The 23,506-nt window shown below is 34.6% G+C and overlaps 1 protein-coding gene across 3 annotated transcripts in view; it reads right to left on the bottom strand.

Moving 5' to 3' along the window:
* The window catches only part of PPP4R4 (protein phosphatase 4 regulatory subunit 4), a 69,449-nt gene that overhangs the window by 3,221 nt on the left and 42,722 nt on the right, over positions 1 to 23,506 (bottom strand). For 2 of the 3 annotated variants that reach the window (XM_040600985.1, XM_040600987.1), the window contains 17 exons: positions 22,583 to 22,704; positions 19,894 to 20,016; positions 17,133 to 17,302; positions 15,950 to 16,069; positions 13,877 to 13,954; positions 12,266 to 12,349; positions 10,815 to 10,997; positions 9,951 to 10,056; positions 9,014 to 9,161; positions 8,080 to 8,224; positions 7,233 to 7,274; positions 7,067 to 7,141; positions 4,718 to 4,793; positions 4,238 to 4,318; positions 3,805 to 3,898; positions 3,289 to 3,359; positions 2,387 to 2,525 (listed from right to left, as the gene is read on the bottom strand). In XM_040600985.1, the coding sequence (XP_040456919.1) occupies positions 2,387 to 2,525; positions 3,289 to 3,359; positions 3,805 to 3,898; positions 4,238 to 4,318; positions 4,718 to 4,793; positions 7,067 to 7,141; positions 7,233 to 7,274; positions 8,080 to 8,224; positions 9,014 to 9,161; positions 9,951 to 10,056; positions 10,815 to 10,997; positions 12,266 to 12,349; positions 13,877 to 13,954; positions 15,950 to 16,069; positions 17,133 to 17,302; positions 19,894 to 20,016; positions 22,583 to 22,704 (1,857 nt within the window). The remainder of the gene's footprint in view (positions 1 to 2,386; positions 2,526 to 3,288; positions 3,360 to 3,804; positions 3,899 to 4,237; positions 4,319 to 4,717; positions 4,794 to 7,066; positions 7,142 to 7,232; positions 7,275 to 8,079; positions 8,225 to 9,013; positions 9,162 to 9,950; positions 10,057 to 10,814; positions 10,998 to 12,265; positions 12,350 to 13,876; positions 13,955 to 15,949; positions 16,070 to 17,132; positions 17,303 to 19,893; positions 20,017 to 22,582; positions 22,705 to 23,506) is intronic. The other variant, XM_040600986.1, reaches the window with a different exon arrangement.

Consider the following 23,506-nt stretch of genomic DNA (forward strand, 5'->3'; position numbering starts at 1 on the left):
TGTGACAGATAAAAACCCCTGGAAATCTGGAAAAGTTTTGTGATATAAAAAATATGTTTAACTGATCTTTGCATCTAAATATGAATGTTATAATTATTATAATATTATTATAATTATGAACTTATGAATATTAATCCATTTATTTCCCCAAAATCCTTGTGAGTTGAATGAGTAATTGGAATTTCTACATTGGTTGTTAAAAATGTTACAACATTTGAACTAATTTTCTGCTTTTAAAGAGAGGGAACAAAGGTATACAGTGAAAGCATATGGGGTTTTGAGCACCCCTAATTTTTGAGAGTATGTAGCACTGTATATCATACTCAAGATACATGTCCCATTTTCTTTATAGATAGCTGAAAATGTCAGCATGCCTACAAATCTAACTGCTGAGTCTGAAATCACAAACTTCGAAATAAGCAACCATCTAATGATCGCCTATAAAAAGCCTGAAGTACCATGTGTGGTGTTTAAGAGAATCACAGAATGGTCAGGGTTGGAAGGGAACTCCACAGATCACCTGGTCCAACCCCCTGCTGAAGCAGGTTCACCCAGAGCAGGTTGCACAGGATCGCATCCAGGAGGGTTTATAAAGTCTCCAGAGAAGGAGACTCCAAAACCGCTCTGGGCAGCCTGTTCCAGTGCTCTGCCACCCTCAAGGTAAAGAAGTTCTTCCTCACATTCAGATGAAATTTTTGTGCTTCAGTTTGTGCCTGTGTCTGGGCACCACTGAAAAAGAGTCTGGCCCCATCCTCTTGACACTCGTCCTTAAGACATTTGTAGACATTGATAAGATCCCTCTCAGTGTTCTCCAGGCTAAGGAGGCCCAGCTCTCTCAGCCTTTCCTCACAAGGGAGATGCTCTGGTCCCTTAATCATCTTTGCAGCCTTCCACTGGACCCTCTACAGCAGTTCCCTGTCTCTCTGGAACTGGGGATCCCAGAACTGGACACAGCACTCCAGATGCTGCCTCAGTGGGGCAGAATAGAGGGGGGAGGATCACCTCCCTCGACCTGCTAGCCACGCTCCTCCTAATGCCCCCCAGGATCCCACCGGCCTTCTTGGCCACCAGGGCACACTGCTGGCTCATGAAGGCATTAGACTCTGGCAAAGACAGAGGTAGAGTTCAACTTGATTTGACACCTAAAGGTACTTCTGCTGTGAAACCCTGCCTTGACACAGTTCACCTTCATTCACTACTTACCTTCCAACCTTTTCTACATAGAAAAAGCTGTTTTTAAAACAACAGGTCACTATATGCAAGCTTGATTAAATTCCATATCAAATTTCTCTTGTACAGTGAAGGAGGTAAAATTCCAGTAGAACAAAACCTACATGATCACACAGCAAGAGACTGTATCATCATATAATGTATACAATTAGCTGAATGCAAGCCTCGCATTCTGGACTCTTCCTTTCATTCTTGGTCTCTCACCCCTGTTCAGACTCACGAAGCCTACTTGCATCTCCCCATCCTTCTCAGCTTCTAGTTCTACTTGCTGTTACACTCAAGTCTACTTTCCCAACACTTCTTGCTATAGCTGGCTCCTTTCCTTTCTCCATTCTGCCTTGGCTAAGAAAGAAAATTTCTGATAGCAGAGAAAAAAAAAATAAATCTCAGTTTGAGCACTCAAACTTACAGGCAGTCCAATGATAATAATTCAGAACTACAAGTTACAGTGTAAAAGGAATCTGCAGGGAATTAGCTGCTAGAGTCTACAGAGATTTAAGTGTACATCACAGCAATTTTCTAAGATTGTTACGCTTTAACACGGGAGCAAACAAATTAATTTTTCATTTTGTTCTTGTGAAACAGTGAACAGTTTAGGCTGATGTTTAAAGAAAACCAGCCTGAGGGAGATGCCTAGCATTGGATATTTTTTTTATCTAAATGATTAATGTAAGGCAAGGAAGGCAGCCTTAATAACAAGTAGCAGTACCAGTTCATTGTAATTTTCAAAATTCATCATGAAATTGTTACATAGTAAAACATAAACATATATAAGCACATAAAAGCAGGAAAAGGAAAAATAAAATCATCTAACAACACATACATTCTGTATCTCAAACTATAGGCACCTAAACCACAGTGACTGTAGTTATATATCAAACGCATTAACCTTCACTTTGCCCCATTCCACCCTCCTCATCATTCATCAGCTGAATGCAAAGTGCAGGAGAACCAATGTGAAAGACGAATTAAAAGGGAATGCAATGCAATCTTAAAAACACTTATAATTGCACACATCACATTTCTAACCTGTTTAGTATTTCAAAATCTGGGCAGAGAAGTATCATAAATATAGATTTCATTTCACATGGCGTTTTTGAGTTCCCTTTGAATATGTTACCCATAAGCTTAATTTCACCTCTTGACAACCACTTACATGCTCATCTTTCGGGACTGACTCTCCTTATTTCCAGTGGTCTTTTGGTCAGCTGAGTTAAATAAGTTGCGAGAAGAAGAACTGGAAGGGAAGGCAGCATTGCCACTATTACCAGTAGAATGAGTCCGGAAAGAATCATCTGAAATAAAGAGTTGCAGTTTAGACAAAGAATTATGTCTGAAAAAAAATACACAGGAGTGTGAACGGACCAAGCTGTTTTTCCTGTGGGAGTAGTGGCATATTTCCTATGGCAATAATGCAAAACTTTAACTTTTTTGTAAGAAACCGGTTTCAACTTAATATTTCTTCAAGTATTTTTATGAAAAAAACACTGAATAAAAATAAATAGAAGACATGTTTTGGAAGAGAAGGTTAATACCTTTAATATAAGAAAATAGTGGGATTTAAATGGCCAGCCTTTAGCTGCTTAAAATGTACTTATTTCATCTAAGCCAATTGTCTAGTGAATGGAAAAAGACAGGTTCTTCTAGGAAGCAATTAATCTCATTCTAATCTTTAATCATCCAAACATCCACCAGCAAACTGAAAGAGGGGCATTTCCAGGCAGCGGTTTCTCTATCCTAATTCAAAGAAGTTACACATAATATCCCTTTCCTCACATAAAACAGGTCGAGGCAAATTGCAAGACTGACCATTTTATGACATCCAAAATGCCAATCAAGAAATGTAAATTTAAACAAATGTGTAACAAACACACACAACAAAAGAAGAATCTGAAAAATAAGTCAACTAGACTAGCACTTAAGTGCTCAGATATATTTGATGTATATTACTCTGCGTTCTTTAGGAGTATGATATCTTACAGTATGCCTGCTTAATGGGGCCCCAATACACTATAACTAAACAAAAACCTAATGTAAACTACATTATAACTTACTTACCACTAAAGGATAACATACAACTCTTTCCCAGTCCTGATACTGAAGATGTATATCCTGTAGCAGAGCTTTTACTTAAAAAACAAAAGAAAAATTTCTTATTACAGAAAAGATTTCTTCTCAATTGCATCATACTACTGTTTATAATATCTGAGGTTATTTCTTAATTTTTGAAAAAATAAATTATAAAGTTATGCTGAAATTTCTTTAGAAATGTACAAGTTTAGATTTAGCAGTTCATACTGAAAAAATATTTTTGAATATATAATAAAAGTTGATATACGTTAACTTAAAAGGAATTCATAAGAATTTGTAGACCTCGGCATGCCTTAAAATGGTATTTCTTCCCTCAGTTCAAAACTGCATACCTTAATCAGTTAAACAGAAAGCTGAAAATTTGGGTCACAATTCAGTGAGCATATCATTACTTTCATACATTTATCTGCATATAACTTCATAACTGTTGTCTATCAGGTAAACAGTTGCCTATGAGGTAAGCAATGAAGATAATAAAGATACTTAGGACACTTGTCTATGTTGCTGTATTTTGGATGTAGTGCTTGAGTACTGAAAGACTGACTTCGAACCAACTTGGATTTCTTGTCTTCTTTGCCTAAAATTGTAAGTAGCAAAAAAATTCAATATGGATATCATTGCATTCCCTCAGTAATTAAAAACAGTTTTTTATATATCATTTTGTCTGCCTATGCTAGCTGAAGAAACTGATTTAAATACTTCAATAACAATAAATAAACCTTACACCACCTATTTATTTACTAAAGAACAAAACAAAATTAAAAACTATAGAAAACACATTCAGTTCTAGGAGTGGAATTTTTTCCTGTGGGCAGTAGGTGAAACTGGCCCGCAAATGCCAACAGCAGTTTTGCTGGGCTTTAACCTGCTGATGTGAGATCAAAACATTATAGAAGAGTTTTTGAAGAGCTCTTACCTGCTGATGTACCAGAAGAGTTTCCAGGAACAGATAGAGTGATACTTTTTGCCAAAACTGATGATGTTTTACTGTCTCTACCTAAAAAAAAGTCTAGCATGAATACTTCTTTCTTAAAATTTAACTTATAATAAAGAAAGAGGATATAACATGACAGAGTCCTGGGGTAAACAGTAATAATACATAATCCAGTGCTACTAACACTTCATAAATACCACAAACAAGTACTTACGTTACATCCCAAAATGAAAAATACCAGAGAACTAAGTGTCATGTATTTTATTAACAAAAAGTCTTCCTTCTAACATAATGAAGTCAGTTTTCATAAATCTCTTTAAAATTATATAGACAAAAAGTTTTATTGCCAATTTCTAGAAATATGTTATTTGCTGTACAGTCTCTTTTCTGTTCCCTTCTCTTCTACCTTTGTAGAAGAATAATGCATGCACAAACAATATGTACACAAAAATCCAGACTTACGCTTCTTTTCAAAAATTTTATCATTAATATTTGTAGATCTTCCTTCATTTTGTTGTTTCTCTTTTTCTAACTGTTCCTAAAAAAAATTGAATAATTTTCTTAGGTATCATTCAGGAAAATAAAAGAAAGAAATTGTATTTCAGTTAGGGATTGTTTAAAATCACCAAAATAACAGTCAGTTTCTATTCCCTCCTTCTATTAGTACAACCCCTAGTAAATATCCAGAGGACCAACTAAATAGCACAGAATGAAATAAAGGTACATATCCCTATATAAAAATCACACCAAAAATTGTTGACTTTAATTATGAAGGAACCTCAGAGTTGAAGTTTGCATTTATAATTTCTTATTAAAATTATGCCTGGCCATTTGGGTTTTTTTAGTTAAAAAGATACAGAAATTGGCAGCTCATGATGTAAAACTTTTGTGCTACACAGATACTCTGATAATAGAACTGGCAATATTTTTAATTCAACCATACAATTCAATTAAGATGTTTTTCTCAAATAGTAAGGTGTGTCACATGCTCAAACTTTTTAAAGGTCTAAAATTAACATCTACAGTTGATAAGCCTTTATGCAAAACAAACCCAAGTATTACAATTCCTTATGTTTAAGAATTTTGTTTGCCTTTCAGTAATATTAGCTAGCCTCAGAATACTTTTTGAGAGCACATCCATAGACAGAAGACAGTGTTAACACAGCTACATCAATAATTTCAAAAGTCAATACTTACTTCAGGATTCTTGGTGAATAGATATCACACTATCAACTTCAAAAAGCTATATGATATTAGCTTATTTTCTGTACTATGTTCATAATAAAAAGTGCCAAGTGAACCTTAATTGTCCTACTCTGTTTTTTCATTTCACTCTAGTACCAGAGTTTAAAAAACTAAAAAAAAGGTAACTAATTCAGGTCAAGGTTGCTGGATAATATCTACAAAGTCAATTACTAAAATTAAGGAAACTTATTAACATGTTCAGTGTTAAAATCTGTAGCAGTCAAATACATCTAACTGGGTTCAATGGCTCCTTATCTATTTGGGACTGCAACATAACACAATTTACTGCGTACATCTCAGTCAATCCTTAATGAGACCTTTCTGATACAGACAGTATGCTTATATCAATGGGATATATCATAAAAATACAGGTGCTTTTCTAAAGTCTAGCTGTGGAAAAAGGGTAAAAATTAACGTTAGACAATACACAATAATACAGAGCACGCTGGAGGCTATTTTACCACAGCCCCAAATTGTATCTACCTAAAAAATGCTAAAGCTCAGTTCAAGTCTTGGAATATGTGTACGCATGTCCCGAGAGCAAAGCTGGAACCTTTGGCTCGAGCTAAGGGCAGGTGCCAGGAGGTACACGAGGCAGGCGTCGTGAACAGAGGAAATCAGCTGTGCCAGGGAGCACCCGTGACCGACATCAAAGCGGGCCACAAACACAGGCTCTGCAGCAACCCCAAAGAGGAAAAAGTCACACTTTTTGGACAGTCTTGAACCTGTTTTGGTTCTCTACAGAGTTCAATTCCGACAAGTCAGAGGAACCGTGCTAATGAAATTTAGCCTCTTCTAAATCCTGTCAGCTTCTCAGCGTCTCCAGCCTCAGCGGAACAGAGGACTGCAGCAACCTCCTCTGGGCTTTGTGAAGGTGTAATAGGCTATGTGGTGAAGTGCCTGCTGCAGCTTCTGCTTACAGCCACAACTGGGGATAAATAGTTTTTGTAAGTTAAAAAAACATTCTTCAGACTTGTCTTCCAAATCCTAAGTAACCTGTATCTTCTTTTGCTCAATCCAACCTGCACAAAGTCCCCCTCCTGCCAGGCTGAAGGTGTCAATGGCCTTGCTTGCTTTTTTTCTGGCTAACGGGAAAGCTTGTAACACACAGAGCTTCCTTTGGCTTCCTTGGTACAAAAGACGTTATGATATTAATTTCTTTGCCTAAGGAAGCTGTATGTGAATTCTGAGGTGTTTCATTATTCAATTGATTATGTTATACATGCGTGACAAATTGCTAAGTGCTGTCAAAAAGATTTCCTAAAGGTGTACTGAAGGGCTTGGAATATTAGAACTATAGATGCATCAAGCATGAGTATTTTTCAAGAGATTCCAGTTTGCCTTTCGAATTGATACAGTAAAATTTAAGTGGTAAAGAAAAGGAAGTTATTCATTACTTTGAAGGACTTAATCCTATTGTAAAGTGCAGAATAAAACCACGCACAGATTATGAACCTACCAGGGTCTCTCCACAGTATGCACTTCCCTTACCTTAAAATTATTGCCTCATTAATATTTAAGCTACAAACTATTAAAAAAAGGACAGACTGTACTTATAAAATATACCATTTCCAAAAGCAGATGTTCTTGTCTCTCTTTTTCTTGATCCAATAAATCATTTTCGTAAAATCTTTTCTGAAACTTCAAAATAAAATCAATAAAAATAAAAAGTCACTACAAGAAAATGGGAATTAAAAGTACTTGGCAAGTATTAAAGTTAGTAAGTACTTACAGCGTCCATAGAGATCTCCATTCTGTCCAATTCCAACACTGTCTATAAAGAAAATCAAAACATTATCCTTACTCAACAGTATGGCACATTTAATTAAAAAAAATGTCCAGACAAGAAGCTTAGAATAGTGGTATTCATAATTAAACATGCCTTTTCTTCTTAAACATTTGAAGCCTATGCTTGTACAAATGCTACCAATGCAGTTAAAAACTGTCATAGTTTTTAAGAACTCTTAAAAGAAAGAAACAACTCAGGAATCTGTGAATAAGCCAGGGTGCTCCAAGCAGGTGTTCATCCAACCTCTCCTGCAGACTGGCTCTGTAAGGAAGCCAAAGGAAGCCACCTACTTTAGCTACTTAATTTCCAAGCTTATTTGAGACAGAGCATGGGCATCCCCTTAAAGATGAACTTTTTCATGAATATTCACATTACAAAGACACTTGTAAATTTCAAAATCCAGCAAATCATTTACCTGTATATTGTAAAATAAATAAGGCTATCAAGCTATCTCTACCTCAAAGACATGATCATTTTTACTACTGTCAACCTTTAATCCCATCTTTATTCATCTGCTATTTTTTTCACAAATGGTCATTGAGCCAAAATTCTGAATCTGTCACTAAGAAATAACTGCAACATAAGTAACCAAGGGAACACCAACTCTTAAATTTGACAGAATGCACTATACTACATGTTCTCTTAATTGTTCAGAAGTACATAACAACAATAGAATTCTTTAGTCTCTTGTTCTTACATTAAGAGAATCAACAGAAGGCGTAAGTTTGATCATCTTAACTTTGAGTGATAACCCCAAGATAAAATGCTGCGGGAAAAGAAAAATACTTACTCTTTTCACAATAGTCAGGACATCTTTGTCTTTCTCTTGACACAAAAGTTTCCTTATACATAATTCCAACTGCTGAAGTAAATGTTTATCAGTGGGAATCTTCAGAGTAGATTTAACTTTTGGCAACAAGTAACATAGTTTCATTCTAAAAAAAAAAAAAAAAAGAAAAAAGTAAACATTCACCTTTTGATGCAGGTGTTTATTAAACCTTATTTTTTGTATTGCATGCTAGCATTTGACATAAAATAAGTTAGTAGGTCTGTTTAAACCGTTTCACTTGGTAATCAACTTTACTTAGCAAAGCTTACTGAATGCACACATGTGTGTGCAAATTATGCTTATGTAAATCTCTGCAGCATTAGCATTATTAGACATGTTAATGATGACAACATGAAGTACACACATCAGGAATACCATTAAAAGCATAAAATCACACAAAATACATTTAAAAAAAAAAACAACTATCTTTTTTATCAGTAATGACTGTTTGGTCCCTATCTCTTTAGTAAAGAAAAAAATCTGTGCAACCCAGACGCTGAAAGAATTGCTTGTGTGTCTTACTTTCCATACCACAATGTTGAAATGGATGGAAATTAATGGAGACTGTGAAGTTATGTTTCTTTCTCTACACCCATGAAACAGCATATTGCTTTGATCTCACCTGTTGCTTGCTCCTCTGCCTCGGTGTTCCTTTCTCACTCCCAAAAACTGACACTTTGAACCAGTCCCCCAAACATTCAGACTAACCTGCTTCTGTGGTTTCCTGACATTGTCCTGTAGTCCCCTACACCTTTAGTACTGCTCACTTTGAAGGAATCTATCTTTTTACTTAAGTCCCATTATTTAAACAAGACATAAGACGTGTAACTATATTTCTTAATATATTATTTAGAGCTTTTTTCCTGTACACTGTTACATACTCTTCATACAGTACCTCACATTTGCCACTGGATCATGTGTAAGTTCAAGCACAGGTAGAAAGAAGTATTTACAGAAGAATGATTTTGAAAACAGTTCCATAATGAATTCACAAGTATCTAGAAACCGAAGCCTGTTCCAATAACTTTTTCCTTGGCCCAGTTCTGAAAAATAACAATCCACAGATATTGTTGGTTAAGTTTTCAATGTCAGCTAGTAAACATTTCAAACATTAACCTTTGACTAAAGATGACTCCTCACAAGGCACTCCTTCTCAGCCTATCTTAATTCTTCCTTTCAGTGAAAGCCTAACCTTTTCAATTCAATGACCATTTCTGTCAGCGAGCAGTTTTTTTCCTCAGAAATTTAATCCATCCCTCTAACCATTTGCAAAAGCAAAACCAGCAAGTTAACTAGCTACTGTGTTGAACAAAGCCCTGTATGCCATTCAAACCATGTCATAAGTGTGGCAGAATTACTATGTAAGCATTAAGGATTGCCAGTGGGAACTATTCAACCTTCTAACCTATCTTTAAAACACCTAGCATAGACCAGAAAGTCAACTTAGGTGACTAACTCACTCATAAATTCATTTCTGAAAAGATTTATTCAGCACTTCTTACGTTGAAGCCTCTAGAGAATTTTACCTCTACAGAGGAAGTGTGTTTTGTATGTTGCAGCACCTACAGCTGAGCAATTTTGGATTCAGGGAGCAGGGCTGAAGGGATCTTGGCATATTATCAATTTCCCACATTGCCTTTTTCCCAATTCCTTTGCATAAGCTTTAGATACATTCCTCGCATACACACATGTTTTGACTGATGATAAAAGGAGCAACTGAATGCCTTCTAAGTAATGATAGCAGGAAGTTACACTGAATAAATATAACCATAAATAGATCTTCAGTCAAAACTAACTTGCATCTCTAAGTAATCATGGAAAAATCATCTTACGTTCAATCAGTTTCTGAATAACCTCATGCCTCTGTTCTTGTTTGCGATTATAACGCAAATAAACGCAGAGAGTTCGAGCAGCTGCTTTTTGGACTGGCAGGACATTCTTGAAAAAAACAAAGGGACCAGAATTAAACATACTTGAAGGAATGTGACTAAAAATGTACAAAAATTCTAGAAGCAGAAAAGTAGCTAAAAAGTTTAACTTCATAAATTTTGAAGTAATTGCCACAATATAAGGGAGAATAAGGAAGTTTGGCCAATTCATGACCCACCTATGTCTTTTATCTCTTCTGCCTAACATGTTTATTCAACTATTTCATAAACACCTTAAAGTATTCCATGTTTGGAAGGCACCTTCTATATTGCAGGTGTTAGAAAATAAATCTTACATCTTTTCTTACAACAGACAGTTTTACTCTTGATTTAAATTCAGTAAAATTTCAGACTAGTGGCTCTAAATGATCATTCATTTTTAGAGTAAACTGTTCTTTCATATAGAACGAAACACAATGGAAAGTCACGTATGGAATCAAGAAAAAGAAGGCGCATCTCAGAGGGAAAAGTTTGGATTTACCTAGAAATAAACTGATAATAAGCACAAGGAAAGGAAAGAAGTCTTGGGTGGGAGGAAAAACATGACAATCTGTCAATCCAAATTTTGTTCCTCAAATGGGGGTTAGTTCTCAGAGCAATTTCTCAGTCATATAAAAAAACCCCAACCTGATATACCACATGCAATGAGAACCAGTACTTTAAGACCCTGATATATTTAAAGTACTACACATAGCAAATATCTGGCAGCCATTGTTCTAAATAGCATAAACAGATAAAAAACAATGTGAAAGAGACAGGCAGGCTCACATTTGTCAAAATGATTGTCAACATTCTGTGAAGAAAACGGTAATAAATCTGATCACTTGATATGATATGAGGGAGACATGCATATTTTTGCAGTAACTTCTCGTGAGTTCTCCATTTTAAAGAAGTTGCTGCCCTCTGTTCTGCTGTCGTTAATGCAGGAATCAAGTCAGGAATAGACAATAACTAGAAATAAAAATACAAACATGAAAATAATTTTACATCTTCTAGCTGTATGGTGTGTTACTATGCGTAAAAAGTACACCACAACAATGTAAGAAGGAAAGAGATTTTAAGGGGTCAATTAATTACTCTCCTCAGACAGGATCAGCTATGCTGTGATCATTTTCAGCAGATATTAGTTTAACTTTTTCTTACAAAAATTTAACGATCGGGATTAAGCTATCTCCCCTAAGCGGTAAATTCCACTTAACTAGTCAAAAAGCTATTCCAATACCTGACTAAATACATTTGCATTTCCAACCCTCTTCCTGACAAAGAAAAACTGATCACTGTTCTCTTCCTAATACTCTTTTATAGCTATGAAGACCATCATAACACCCCTCCTCAGTATTTTTCTCGAACCAAATAAACCCCATTTTCCTTCTAGCCTCTCAATTTTTGCATTTATTCTTCCCAGCTCCCTGATTAATTTTAGCAGGAATTATATATCTTTTTTCAGTAGGAAGCAAAACTTTATAGTAGCCAAGCTAAACTCTCTTTAGGACTAAGCAAAATGAAACAGACTGCCACACTTGACATTGCAGTTATATACATTTACAGCTATAAACATCCGACAAATTCCCATTTTAAAATTACACTCTCAGCTTTTGTCCATACATGAAAATAAATTGATTTAGTTCTTATGTTGTAATTTCTCTATACATTTAGGAAGCATGCTCAAAGCAGCATCCTGAAGCAACAGGTGGTCTTTCAACATTCCATTTTACAGGTGAGGAGTTATTGAATAAAATGTTGTTCAGTGGTTCATACAATTAAATCAGCAAAGTTGGGAGCTGAATATAGATCTCCTAAGTCTTAATTCAGTGCCTATACTTCAGGCAATAGATTTGCTTCTAGCAGAAGCTGTGTCTGAAAACAGCAACCATTGGCAGTTGCCTATATTTTTTAAAAAATAATATTTAGGTATTAGCTATCACACCTTCAGCATGAAACCAACTTTTGTGTTGACTTAAATATTATATTTCAAAATGTGATCTATTTCAGCAAATCTCTGGTTAATTAGAAAAAAGTCTGAACTTTCAAAACCTTTTCTTTTTACTTTAAAAAATTATAATGTCAACAAAAAGTGAAAACAGCACAGAAATTTTATATTTTTCCAAAGCAGAAACTAACTATCTAAGCCTTTTCATACAATATATGCCTGAACAACTTTATTACTACCTTCATTAGAAAGCAAATAAAAAAAATATAAAAAACCTAAGAATACTCACCTTGCTTTCGGATCCACTGTTTTCTCCTCCATTAGTCATTAGTTCAAGGATTTCAGGAAGGTGACCTACCAGGGCATCTAACACCTATTTAAAGAAAAGCTGCATGAATGAGTTCTATATATTAACTTGACACGATTTTTATCTCTCACCAACATATCCCTGCTGACACCTCTTATGTTACTGTTCTCTCATATCCATGTAAAAAAAAAAAAAAAAGGAAAGAAAAAGAATGACATTAAATACATTTGCATTGATGAGGACTGGGATTTAAAATTGATGTTTTAGCGTATTAAGTAATACCTTCCTTACTAAGTACATACTTACTTAAATTTATCTTAAATTTCAGTTTAAGAAAACAAACCATAGTTTTGATCTAAGTGAATACCACAGTCAATGCTTTCTAAACTATTCACAGCAAACAATATTTGAAAATGTACATTCATACTGAAGAAAGATCTGTATTTCATAGACAGTTAAGTAAAAGCCTTGGCAAACACAAGGAATGTTTTCATATATGTATTTGTCAGCTGAATCTTAAAAGCAATTTTTCTTGCTTTACAAAAAACTCCAGTAGATAAATGAAAATAGAATATATATCTTCTATTAATAGAATAACCATACTTTCAAATGTTGTTTTCAAATATTGTACTACTTGAAACTAGACAAGTACATAATCAAATATTTTTGGCACCAATTCTGACTGAGGTGGTGTGTAAGACAAAGCACCGAGTACTTTTTATTATTTAGTATTTATTATTATTACCAAGGAATTTTTCAAAATGACCAGCTGCTCAGTCTCAACTTTCAGGTGTTCAGTTTGAGAAATCTTTTAAGACGGGTCAGAATTTCATAAACAATAAGTAGATATGCTATGAACACTTTTAATTTCCTTGAAAATGTCTAACAAAGGGAACCAAAAGAAAAACCTGAAAGCAAAGCTCATTTTTCTATGCCACATCTAAAGATCCTACACCGAAAACAAAAAAGATCAATATTGGAATAAGTGGTATCAGAGGAAATCGTGATTTCTGTCTCAAACATAAATATTTGTCTTTTTTTCAATCCAAAAGAGTCTGACTATATTGTCTGTAATATAGCTAAGTGATTCATGTTTTACACAGGTTGAAACTGAGTTAAAGTGTCCTATAAACACTCACAGATTCTGTACCAGATCTTGGACTGAAACTCTTTCTATAAATCTCGATCTTTGAACCACACACATCTTTTTCATCTCCTCTTCAAGTCCATAAATGAAAATAAAACAAAGCAAATAACTGGAATGTTATCAATGACTATTTTAATATAGTATGAAAACCAAATCTTTCCATAGAACTTGTACGCTAATAAATAATGGAACAATTAAAAGAATTTAAAGCTATTATTTTTAAAAGCTAATAAATTCACTGTGGGTTTACTAAATTCAAACACCTTTCTGTTTTCCTCCTTTTTATTCACAGAAGGCTGGCATCTTTATGAAGCATCTGTGAAACAGAAGTAAAAGCTGTTTATCATTTCAAACAGTTACTGTACCGTGTTATTGCAGTTATCAAACATCAAGATAATCTGCCTCAATGTAACAAGCAAAAGAAAGTTCCAATAAAAGTATATTACCTCCAGTGACTCATCCTGTAATAGGGTAACCAGTTCTTTATGTATTGCATATACACCAGAATTTAAAAGCTTAGCAACCTAAAAAATGACAATGAGATAGCAAGGTGAAACATTCTTTACTTCCATGGCACTACAACAACTATACTACATGTGCTTATTTACAGCAAGCATGAAGAAGGGATGCAGAAAAATTGTTTAATATCAGCCTTCTAAAGCTGTACACTTTCCCATGGATCACATTAAAAATACGCTTATACAAAGAAACAGGCCGGTTACCTATCCATGAAACATACTTTTAGAATTAACTCTATTTCACATTTACCAAAAACTTTTAAGACTGCACTGCAAGGCTAGAAAAATTCCTTCTAGAATAATCAAATGTTGTACTTTATACTCCTTTGGAGAGTGAATAGTCAGCCTGCTATATAATTTACAGAAGATAAAATATAAAAATAGGCTTAGCCTGTGCTGAATTTTAAGTCTCCCTAACCTTTTCATCTGAAGTTTTCATTCCTTAGTTCTCTGGGTTGTTGTTTTGGTTTTTTTTACTCTGATTCATAAGTCACATATAAATTTCTAAAAAAACCACCATCAGTCTCCACACTGTTAAAAAGTTTTTATAGCAAATATGAGAAAAATATGAGGAATGAGATTTTTTCCATACAGAATATTTAGATGATGCTTTTTAATAGTTTTCTTTGTTTATATATGCCAAGCAAAAATAAAAGCTTGCTTCCAATCAAGACGAAACTTTAAGGAAATGGCCACAGGAGTTTATTTAACAAAAAGTAATCCACCTTTCAATTAATGCCATAAACTACTCATTTTGGGCTGTCATTGGTTGCCTAGTTATGGTGTTAAAATTAAATCAACCAGCACTAAATGTATATTCAGATCAAGGTATAACTTTACAGTGTTGGGTTTTTTTTAAATCAGTTAAAATACTTTGCTTATATTTAGACAGTACCTTACAAGTGTTATACACCTAACACAAAATATTACATAGAATTAGATGCTAGCTTTACAATTTCAACAATTACTTTGCATTATTGTTCATTAAGACAAGTCATCAACAGGTAATGAGAATGGGAAATTTATTAAAATGGTGGAAATAAAGCCACCTTAGCTTCATTTATGCCTCTACTAGTGATTTAAATGCTTTCAGAAGTTGGTTAACTTACTAATTCCCCCAGCAACAAAGTGAGATAAAAGGCTAGCTCGAGTAAAACACTATGAAAATCTTGAAGGTCTCCCTATATGGGTTACTGCAATCAGGAAAGAGTTCATCTTCATTTTCAGAATTCACTCCATACAGTGAATAATATCTATGCAGTTGTACATTTTTTTAATTTTACAAAAATAATACAGTGGAACTTAATGTAAACCGGATGGAATAATAAGAATACATATGCCTTTACATCTGCACAAATTTCCAAGCAGTTTCATATTAAATTAAGCATTTAACTTAGATTTGATTCATGTAAATATATTCCACAGAACACAAGCATAGTAGCAAACTGTACAGTTCTAAAGGTTTTCAAGACCAGAAATGGCAAGTTCCTTTCTCCCTTTTTCCTCATTGCTTTCTAATAGCATTGAAAGCCTTCAAATATTGTAATTACTACAATTGCTTATGTTTGTGGTACTAAACCATTATAAGTTTCTTCTAGCTTTTGCTCCTTAAAATCTCACCTAGGAGTAGGCTCTTGTAGCCAAATGTCACACAACTTAGACTAACATATACATGTACAAATACAGGCTAGAAGGGATTGAACACTTCTGACAAACTAAATCATTTCAACAGGTTTTCTCAAGTCTTTTTATTTTGGTTAAATAGTCACAAACATAGGCTTAAAGCAGAAAACAGCATAAAATAAAAAGATTTTATTAAAAAAAGTATTTTTATTATTTTACTAGTATAATTTTACTAAATTCACTAAAATTTATAAATTCTAAATTTTATAATAAAATACAATTTTATAAATTTTATAATTTTTTAAAAGAAAATTATAAATTTACTAGTATTATTTTACTAGTATAAAAAGTACTAACAAAGAACTGTTGTAGACTTACTTCATAGAAGCTTATGGCCATAGTATATCTGACAGGAACCTCAGGGTCATGACAAAGGCAGAAGAATATAGAATACAGTTCTAAATGGAAGTTCTTTGGATCCACAAAAACGATCATAGCCTGTGGAAAGATAAATTCCTTTATTAACTGTATAGCTAAAGGACCACATTATCGGAGATTATTAGGTGAAAACATTGAGGTACAACAAGCAAGACACTTGGGAGATAACAGGTTGTGATTTTAAAGAGAAGGTGTGTCATTTCTGATGGCTGTGTCAAAACACAGGCACCAGACAAGTTCTGGAGTTGAGAACTAAACTGAAATTTACAGATCTTCCAGACACACTGCAGGATTTTCTTCTGATGACGTAACTTAAAACCACAAGATAAAAACACCTTAGTTGTATAAATATCGTTAATGTTCCTGTACACTAGTGGAAGCTGCAACTGGAGACTTCAAAAACAAGGAACATTTTAGCAAGCAGCAAAGCGAGCATCTGAATTTCAACATAATTATGTGTGTACATACCTTGGTTTTGCTCAAATGAACCAACAGATGTCTACCTACCTACAGGGTGCTTGTCTTTAAAAGGTAGAATAAAAATAACTGTCTACTGGCTCTCCGTACAAACATGTTTTCTTTAAATATAAATGCAGAATGTTGAAATACAAAGTAGATTTACAGAAACATGAATGGCAAGTTTAAAGACATCACATAAACTTGAAAAGTCTTTCTGTATTCAGATAGGAATATTACTAAAACATGAATCTAACCATTCAGATTCAATCTTCAACTTCCTGGAATACCATGGTTGACAGCAAATGCAAAAACCTAGCTCTGAGCAGTTTGAAACCAGGGATTCTCACAGCCATTTTCTCAAAGCCCTTGTGGTAACGGTTTGGAGAAAATGTGTAGGAAAAAATGAGACCAGTAACCTCTTAGAACAACACTCTCCAAGTCAAAAGTTCCCAATAATTTTCTGAGGCTATGGAAAGAGGAATCTTTTCTGGTAACTCTTTTGGAGAAGCTCTACTTTAAGCCATCAACTTGAGCTTTCCAGAGGAGAGCTAGAATCTAGCTAACAATGCACAATTGGGAATAACTTCTCTATCATTCATGCAGTCCTATTTAGTGAACTATAGGCATGGCACAAATTATTTAACCTGAAATTAATGTTGCTTACTGGAAAATTGTAAGCACAATTCTTCCTCACTGAAATATACTTCTTTTCCTGTTCCAGAGTTTGAAGTTGTAGTTGATTATCATTGTGGCCATTTTCCTGCTGTAAACCCAGTGTGGAAAGCTTCTTATAAAATTCCAAAAACCGTAAATGCTGTTCAGGAGTAAAAATGCCTAAAAATAATAATAAAAAAAATTACTTTCTTCATTACAAATGCTATTAATAATGGCCCAAACAAATCTCATTTACAAATCTATCAAATATGTCAATCTTTATGCCACCTCCTGCCTCATCTCAGTAGAGTATCATCAGCATACATTATACAGAAAAAGTGATCACATAAAAATAACATCTAACTATAAGAGAGTGAATCTTAATTTCTGTCCATATAGTTATTGAAATACTCAGAACATTAACTGCAGGATTGTGAATATGTATGTTTGTTCCTAAGAAACTGATTTCTTCTTGATTAAAATCTTTATGGAACTCAGCCATATGAAGAATGCATGCCTGTAGAAAGTTGAAAAATAAGGTCATGTTGCTACAGATAACAAAGAGGTGTAAGAATAAAATTAGAAAAAAATCGAATGCAACTAACAAGATGACTTTGAAAATTACAAGTCATTTTATAAATACATTACTAATAAGAGAACAATCAATGAAAGACAGTTTTCTGCTGAAGAGAGAAAAGAAAGCTATCAGTGATTGGTACCAAGAAGGTTGAAATGCTTAATGCTTTTATTTTCTTTCTCAAATTCCACTAGTATCATCAGACTCAGTATAATTAATATCAGTGACAAAGATTTAAGCTTTAAGTAGAGAAGGGACAGGTTGGTAAATACTTAAACATGAGAGTTTTTCAAAATGTGCAGGGTCAGATGTGCTTCATTCCAGTATTCAAAACTATTTAAAGTACTAGCTGCTGAAATCTTAAATAAGTGAGATATCAGAATAGAAAAGTGGTACTGATATTTAACAGTTGGAGAGGGGAAGGACAAGTCACATAATAAGAGATCAGTCAGATTACTTTCATGTTTTTCAAAAAAATTGGAATAAAAATAAAAAAAATCTACTTGTAAATACTGAAAAGAAAGTAAGAAAATGAGTGGCAGCCAACATGGCAAAAACAAAACTTGTCAAATTTATTCCATTTCCTTCTAGTACTGGATTACAGGTCCTCTGAATACAAAAGATGCAGTAAAGGTCACGTTATTCACAAGCAAAATAAGGGCTCAGGAAAGAGAGATGAAAAACTACAAAGATGATGCAAAACTGCTTAGAAAAACAGTTAAAGTTACCCATGGCTCACTGACAAGATTAGGCAAATGTATAAAGAAAGGTCTATCCTAGTTCTGGTGCTATTTGGTATTTTCATTGGGTTTTTGAGATGTTGGATTAGAGACTTGGCTTATTAAATATTCTGATAGCATCAACCTAGGAAGAGGACTGTTTACTCTTCACAAGATAGAGTTTAAAATTAACTTCAGAAACTGGATACATGGTCTTAAAACTTTAGACTATTATTCCATTAGGACAAAGGTAAGGTACCATGCTTCGCTACATCCATATCACCAGCACAAGACCAGGAAAGAGAGAGACTAGCTGTCATACTTATGTAAAAAACCAAACCAAACCAAAAAAAACCCCCCAAAAAACCCAAAACGAAAAACCAAAAGTGCCATTGAACAAATACTGTCAAACTATTGGAAAAATAAAAAGGGGGGACAGATTTTCATACTGAAAAATGCAAAGAGCAATACAGCTGGGAAGACACATGAAGCAACCCTTTCACTTTGCTCACCTCTCCCAAGGTGTAACACTTCAAGAAAAATATGAACTTGCTAGACAGCATTCAGAAGTGAAGAGAAATGAGCCATAAAGTTATTCAGCCTAGAGAAAAGATGACTGGGAAGACACGATAAAACCAGTATGGACTGCCGTAGCTCTGTATCTCTGTAAATAACAGTTTGACATGTGGAACAGCCCTTTCAAGTTATTTGTAGTGAGGCAATGGTCCCTTTGACAGTCTCTAACATGAAAAATTTAAAGATCCATAAGAAAGATCAAAGGCTTTAAGAGTCTAGGAAGAAATTTTCTACAATATAAATCCATGATTCTGTGTTGTCCCTCCCCAAGTAAGCTCTGTGTAGAGGGTATGTGGTGGGCAGAATTATCAAGGAAAGATCTGCTGCGCTTAGGTGAAAACCACAATTGTAGGTACAGATTTGGCCTCAGCTGCAGCTGGGAATCCACATGCCATTAGGTCTCCTTCCTCCCCCAAAGTTCCTTATGGGCCACCTCTGTGCGGTGCCTCGAAAAGGGTATCAAGCACAGAAGTGAACATACACAGTCAATATCATACTGTGTTTTCAAAGGTTTCTAGTTTCAAGAGTTTAGTCATCCAACTCATAAGCTCTAGAATATACAAGAAGGAGTCAAAACAAATCAGTCAAACCAATAAACACAAACCACCACATTTCCTCTCTGACCTTGTCTAAACAAACAACTCTGTCCCTCTCTAAACAAAAACCTCTGTCCCTGTCTAAACAAAAAAAAAGAAAAAATAAACAGATGGAGACCCAAAAAGGAAATTTACAAAACCCAATAGTTACGCAATAGATGATTTCAGAGTTTTACTTCCATCTTTCCTTCCCTAACAATCATTTCATTTGATACATTCAAATCTGGATATTTTTCAAGGGCTTCAAATTCTCCAGTCTTCCCTAATTTTTAAGATGTTTTTTAAAGGAACATTAAATCATACCATATAAACCATTACACAGTTTCCCTAAATGGAATGATAAAGAAACCAAGATAGATTCATCTGCTTTGAAGGATTTTTCGCAGAATGATTTCACTAAGGGGAGGACAGTTTGACTCCTATCATCTGAAAAACAAAAGACATTTTTAATGTTAGCCATTTATCAACATCTAAAATAAAGCACAGAGAGTAGACTTCCATAACAAGTTATGAAAATATCATTTAACATGCTCAGGACTATTTTTGGCAGGTACTTACTGGAGGTAGAAAACAGAAAGTATGGAGAATGGCAAACATACTACCATAACTCGGGTCCTAAATTTCAGTACCTTACCTGTTTTGTTTGTTGTTTGTTTTTAACGAAAAGGCATTCCCCCACTAAAGGTTGAGACAGAATAAATGAACAGTCACTAACTTCTCCATTCACCGAGGATACAACAGGGAGACAAAGAATACTGCAATACTCCTATAATAAGATTTCCTACAATAGTAGGAATACAGGGAGATCAAGACCAAACATGACCATGACAGGAAAGGAAATATCTGGATACTCTGGAAGTGAATTTTTCCAACCTACTGAGAAGAGGAGATTGAAAATCTTTTAGTAAACAATAAATTCACAGAGAAACAAAATAATTAAGGAGAGAGGAAAGAAATTAAATCATTCAGAGATTAAAGTCAAATCCAAGCACTCTGCCTCCTTATAAAATAAAGGAGTAAATTTTCAAAGAAATTTATGTGCTTTGGCTTGTTGTAAATAAAGTCATCATATTTTAAAATGTTCAAGTTTTAAAAGGATTAGGATTTTTTAATTGTAGATCAAGACCAAAACTCAGGAGATAATTGTGGCCGAATAAAATACTTAGGTCGACGTGAAGAAATGTCTTGATGCTGTGAGAAAGACACTCTAGGATATAATTTCGGGTCATCTACCTTCAAAATGTTCATTTTGTAGTTCAGCCATGAAACTAAAAACCACACAAAACCAATTTCTAGAAACACATTCTTTACAAATCTGCAAACAATCCCTGATTGCTTTCTCTAAGCTTTTTTCAACAGCTAAAAGCAGTAGGTACAGCGATTGAGGGAGGGAGGAGTGAAGACTGGGAGGTGCAAAGAGAAGCACAAACTTGTTAGCATAAATACAAAAGCTCAATAATTTGAAAATTAACTTACTATCATACTTTACTGATATAAGCACTAACTGCTAAAAACTCCATTTATGGTATTCTCCCCAAAATTATCTTATTTCTTTATGTACTCTTCCATATGGCTTATATGCAATCATGTATTTTAGTAATGCATCACCAAGTTCCTGCACAGTAAATATTTGCTCCTCACTTATGTATCAGGAAGGAGTAGCAGAGTCAGTAAGACAGGAGTAGGAGTGAGAAACGTGGTGCAAAATACAGAGTTGCTAATGAAGATAAACAACTGAGAGTTTGGAAAAAGACAGTATAAAGAGCAAAGTGGCAAATAATGAGCAGTGAGAGCAGCGATCAACAATATAAAATATTTTTTTGAAACAGACTATAGCAATGATCCATCATGTACTTTGCTGTTTTGTACATTTCCAGTTGTAAAAAACCCACAAATAATCAACACCAGAGAACCAACCGATACAGAGCCAGAAAACCTGATTGTTACTGTCTTCTACATCCCTCTGAAAAAAATCTAGATGGAGTAGTTGATTGGAGGACAAGGCACAGCAGTCACCCAGAATGTTCCCCTGTGCTGGAGCAGTCCTAAAGTTTGCCCCGGTCAATGCTGAGCTGAACTGGCAACAAGAACCCAAGAGCCCTGACTGTAAGTAATCCACCATTATTATGCCGAAAGAACTGGATAAAGAACAGAGAATTTCTCCTTCCTTATATGAAGACACAGACACTCACACCTACACCTGGAGAAGCATGAAATACGCATGTTCGTTAGAGGAAAGATAAAGCATGCTGAGAAAGATACAAGGATTTACATTTTCTGTTTTACAGAAAAGCTTTATTAAATACACATACTTTCTCGTTGCAAAGAAGAAAGCTTTCAGTGTCATATATCTGCAAGTTTAAAGGAATTTAAATAGAAGTTGATGATGCTTAGTACTTCTAAAACCAATCAATTGTGCGCTTATGGGACTTGGAGGAATATTTTTTGTTCCAAAATTTGCAAGTGTATTTGACATATAACACTGGACGTTAAAACCTGCAAGATTTACTGATACACACACAAATATCATATCATTGCCCCAGTCTGGGTGCTTCAGCTCAGAAGTCAGGTTGCAGCCTTTAGTCAGGACTGGCTTTACTTCAGTTAAGAAGCAAAACCTAGCTAAAAGCAAAAAAAATACCAGCAATTGCATCTGTTGAGCTAACATTCATATTTTGTGTATTGACAGCATTAAGTGAATACTAACAACCCAATATTCCCGTCATTTATTCAGTACTTTTACTCATTCCATTTAACCTTATTACATTAGAAACTTGGAGTAAGATAACTGATTTTAGGGACAACTGGTTCACCTTCCTTAAAAGTGCTATAAAGCACTGCAAGTCATGAAATACATAAAGGATAAAACAATAAACAAAATAAAAACAGAAATGTCTGAAGAACGCAAACAGAACAAAAAGCATTTAAATACATTTATAAGATCCATTAAAGCATTAAGAACTGGGCTAGTAAGCCTAAATTAAATGCTTACCTGCATCAAACATATCAAGCAGATTCACTAACGTCTCAAAAGCTGCAAGGCGTACACTGCTGCCCTCATCTCTTGCCAGTTCTACTAATTCAGGAAGCACCACAGTTTTTGTTAGTTCTGTCCTGCAAAGCGAGTCAAGCAGTCAAGAGAAAATATGTAATGAAAAAAGTATTGCTCCAGCAAAACAGAATTATTCCTTGAAACACTCATTTAGATATTCTTCAGGTGGCTAAGAATGAAAAATCGACAAAGTTGTAAGAAAATGAAAATAAAATAAAAACTTCCAGGCAATCAGAGGACTTTATTTTTTGTCAGCCAAAGAAACATGCAAGTTTAAAATGTGAAACTTTATCGCCAAAAAGGCATTGAAATTAGCTTGAAATAAACCAGAGACAATGCAGTCTGAAAAAACACAAAGGAGTCAGCTACTTCCCTGTGTCACTAAGAAAACTCTTCTGATCAAACATGTAGAAACTGCTCAATGCAATGCTCCACAGCCAAAATGATTAAACGTGAGTCATGCTGAAGTGTCTGGAGATCTTACACTCCAAAGATGTTCCTTATTTACAGAGGGAAAGCAACTACTGCTCAGAGAAAACACGGTTTCCTAATTAGTCCAAACACTAGCTTTTAGGCTTGTTTTAAAGTAGTAAGGAACAGGTTCTGCTTCTCTTTTTGCCTTGGTAATTACTAGCAGTGTCTGCGTGTGTGATGGTCCTCACCACTCAAACATCGGCAGCAGATCACTATTTATTAGGGACTGACTTTGAAATCAGAGTTTAATCAGAGAGGTGAATAAGGAAGAGTTAAATACTCTTGGACACAAACATTTGCGCAGTAAGGTGACTGGCACAAGTAAGATGAAAAGAAATTCACTTCTTGGAGCAAAAGTACAGCTTCTGTAGAAGAAACCAATCAGCATAA

The sequence above is a fragment of the Falco naumanni genome, chromosome 7 (assembly GCF_017639655.2).
Source record: "Falco naumanni isolate bFalNau1 chromosome 7, bFalNau1.pat, whole genome shotgun sequence".
In the NCBI taxonomy this organism is placed as follows: domain Eukaryota; kingdom Metazoa; phylum Chordata; class Aves; order Falconiformes; family Falconidae; genus Falco; species Falco naumanni.